General features: G+C 46.0%; 1 protein-coding gene across 1 annotated transcript in view; it reads left to right on the forward strand.

Annotated features, from left to right (window-relative positions):
- Positions 1 to 1,421: 1,421 nt before the first annotated feature.
- Positions 1,422 to 3,620, forward strand: part of IL7R (interleukin 7 receptor) — a 17,324-nt gene continuing 15,125 nt past the window's right edge. The window contains exon 1 of the mRNA XM_009647393.2: positions 1,422 to 1,550. Coding sequence (XP_009645688.1) covers positions 1,460 to 1,550 — 91 coding nt within the window. The 5' untranslated portion in view covers positions 1,422 to 1,459. The remainder of the gene's footprint in view (positions 1,551 to 3,620) is intronic.

Raw genomic sequence — 3,620 nt, forward strand, 5'->3', positions numbered from 1 at the left:
CTTATTATAGTGTCATCATTTTTCTGTTTGCTTGGGTATTGTTACCAGCTTTGCCCTCAGTTTCCTTTACGCCTCTGACATAAAGCTTTTTTGGTGCAGACAGGGCTGTGCCAGAGCTTGCTCTTCTCTTTCAGGTCTTCAGCTCACTTGTAGTTAGCCACATCAGTCAGCCGCGTGCACGGCCCTGCATTACGCTCTAGTGTGCGTTGGTGTATACAGCCACAGAAAGTGTGCAAAGGAAATATTTAACACCTCTTTATCTTCCACTTTCTACCTCTGCTTTGTCCAAAGCCTGAAAAAAATGTGAGATATACCTCTTTGTTCTCAGGAGCTAGATTTTGCAGGATTAGCCTTTTAAATCATAGCTTTTCTGGGTCAGCATTGCCTTATGTGGGACTTCGTAGAATCACAGAATGGTTTAGGTTGGAAGGGACCTTTGAAGATCATCTAGTCCAACCCCCCTGCTGTGGGCAGGAACATCTTTCTCTAGGTCAGGTTGCTCAAAGGCCCGTCCAGGCTGACCTTGAATGTTTCCAGGGGTGGGGCATCCACAGTTTCTCTGGGCAACTTGTTCCAGTGTTTCACCACCCTCATTGTAAAGAATTTCTTCCCAATGTCCAATCTAAATCTACTCTCTTTCAGTTTAAAGCTGTTGCCCCTTCTGCTGTCACTACAGTCCCTGATAAAACACCTCTCTTCATCTTTCCTATAGGCCCCCTTTAAGTATTGAAAGGCCACAATAAGATCGCCACGCAGCCTTCCTTTTCCAGGCTGAACAAGCCCAACTCTCTCAGCCTGTCCCCACAGGAGAGGTGCTCCAGCCCTCGGATCACTCTGGTGGCCCTCCTCTGGACCTGCTCCAACAGTTCCATGTCCTTCTTGTGCTGAGGGCTCCAGAGCTGGACACAGCACTGCAGGGGGTGTCTCACCAGAGTGGAGCAGAGGGGCAGAGTCACCTCCCTCGACCTGCTGGCCATGCTGTTTTTGATGCCAACAATTAAAGAATAAATAACAGCAATCATGCTTAGAGTTTCACAGCTGGAAGATTTCTCTCTGTTGCACCTGTGTACCTCCATTGAGAGGAAAGTGGATGAGAGGACTAAATCATGCTCTCAGGGAAATGAGCAGCAAAAATCCCACTAGCCAAGCCAGGGGCACTATCCATGCGACCTGCTCCTGACCCACTGGACTTGTCCAGATTTGGCCCAATGAGTCAGTGGGCCTGATCCAGAAGGTCCTTAGTTTTGAAGTGGGAAGCATGTTTCAAAGTAAAAGCTCTGCAAATATCTTCACGCTGGCTTCCTGTTCTCTGCCACTAGTCATCCTTGTCGGCATGTTTACATTTCCCCTTGCCTGCGGTCTCTTTATCAGGCAATGGGTTTGTTCTGCGTCTAGTATAAAGTAAGCTAGCACGGGTTTCACACACACACACGTACTGCACACATGCAGCGTGCTCAGGATGACACAGACGAGTACAGTATTGAGCATTTTCGTCTTGTTTCTTCACACCACTTTTGGGGAAAGTGGTTGCACCTCAGCAGATGGTGATGGTGAGTCATTTCATATTTCCACTCATGTATGATCTTGAAAAACCTGAGTTAAGAGCTCCAAAATGCAACTGCTGAGTTAAATGTGTTAGAGTGTTTTAGCCTCCAGTCTCTTTCTTTTAGGGCCAGTAGCTAAGGTGGATGTGGATACCTATCTAATTTAATTCCCAAGTCTGCTGTCCTTGTGACGCCCAAATTCGTATGAAATAAGGGAGACCATAGCAGTATGCAGAGGACACACGAGATCAGACCTGTTAATCCTCTCTCATTGTATCTCGTGTTCATCTGAGGAGTTATACCTGGGAGCTGGGAACTGCTTCCCTCTCCTGCAGTCAGTCCATGGTCACTCTGAGCTGCCATCAGAGGGGGGTGAGGTTCTGGCTTCTCTTGCTCTTGGCAGTTTCCTCCAAAGAAAATGCTTCAATGTACCTCAGGGATGGCCCAAGCTGTTCCACTTCAAAAGCCAATCTTTTTCTCTTTTTCTTTAAGCAATTGCAGCAGGTATATCTGGGGGATAGCCCCCTTCTCCCTTGTACTATGGCTGAAGCAGCAGCTCAACCAGGGGGTTCTAAGAGCACCGCAAAGAGCATTCATCCCTTACTCAGCAAATAATTATAAACTATTTCAACAGTTTAAATTTAGGCTTATTAGAGTTGATTATCTCATTTAGAGAAGTGAAAATTATATAGTAGCATCAAAATAAAAAATTAAAACATAAAGAGCAACAATGAAGCCACAGTTTCAGCCTGCTGTCTCTTTTCTCAAAAGGGAGCTGGAAAATTTGATTTACGGATTCAGTCCCAGATCTGTTAAACTCTTACTTGACAGAGGCTAAACAAACAGCAGCTACAGAGCTTGTTGCACTGTGCCTGAAGGACATGGGCAGCCACTCGGTGGCTGGTAGTTTTAGGGCTCCAATGTTTGGGAGCAAAAGAGTTTTTGGGTTTTAGGAAGATAATGGCTGTTTTCCTATGTTATCTCACAGATAGGGAATCTCCTTTTCCCCTGTGTATCATGTATCATAACATGTATATATGTGCTCTCACATATACATGCATATATACATAGATAGGATATGCATGGTAAGTTTTTTAGTTAGAAGAAAACATGAGTGTCTCAGAACTGCATCTAACAACCTTGTTTTTTTCTATTTGCCTTTTATTTATACAACTTGCAGCTGTTTGGAGCCAGCTTTGGCAAGCAGCTATGGTGGTGAATGGTCAATGCTAGTGATTTATTACTGGTGTCACTGAAATCTTCAGGGCTTCCGAAAAGCAGATACAACCAGACCTTTCCTTGTTTTGTCACTAACTTGCAGTAAACCATAATTTGCTTAGAACTAAAGACAAACAGATTCAGAAAATCCCCGCTGAGCAAATAGCAGCTTTTATGATTTCCTTATGAGTCTTGTGGGTTTGGCCAACAAATTAAACAATCCAGACTAAAATCACCCATGATGGATGTTTGGCTCTCACTCTTTGTCTTCCAACTTGCCCTGCGTCCTGGCAAAGTGCTGCCAGCCAAGGCGGGCGTGAGCTCACCCGTTCTTATGGGAAGAAGAGGGAAAAGCTCATTGCCATGCTTGCTTTCATCTCCCTCTCTTTTCTGAGCAGAGGACAACCTCCCAAGCGCTGTTGCCCAGCCTGGCAGAGGTGGTGGAGATCCCCAAAAGCCCTAAGAGAGCTACAAGCAGAGCTAAGCAGGGGCAGCTGCAGGGGCGCCGGAGGGCGCGGGCAGAGGGAGCAGGAGGCAGCAGGCTGTGGGGTCTCACGGGCAGGATGCTTGGCTTCAGTGGTCCTCCTGCCCAGACTTGCATGGTTTGTCCAGCCCACATCAAAACTGCTGTGATTAAAACAAGTTCTGCCTGAATCAGATCAGCACTATAGACTTCACATTACTCTGTCCCTGCAGACAATTGGTTCATTGACTTTGGAAATTTGGTCACTGATCCTGCAGGTACTTAGCAGTGCCTTTGGTTTCATGTGTTATTGTTGGTCCCCATGGCTTCAGAACTTAAAGCTGAATCATGTCCATAGCCTCTGCTAACACGCTTCTCTTGGTAAAGGCTCATCA

The sequence above is a fragment of the Egretta garzetta genome, unplaced genomic scaffold, assembly GCF_000687185.1.
Source record: "Egretta garzetta isolate BGI_Z169 unplaced genomic scaffold, ASM68718v1 scaffold59, whole genome shotgun sequence".
NCBI lineage: Eukaryota > Metazoa > Chordata > Aves > Pelecaniformes > Ardeidae > Egretta > Egretta garzetta.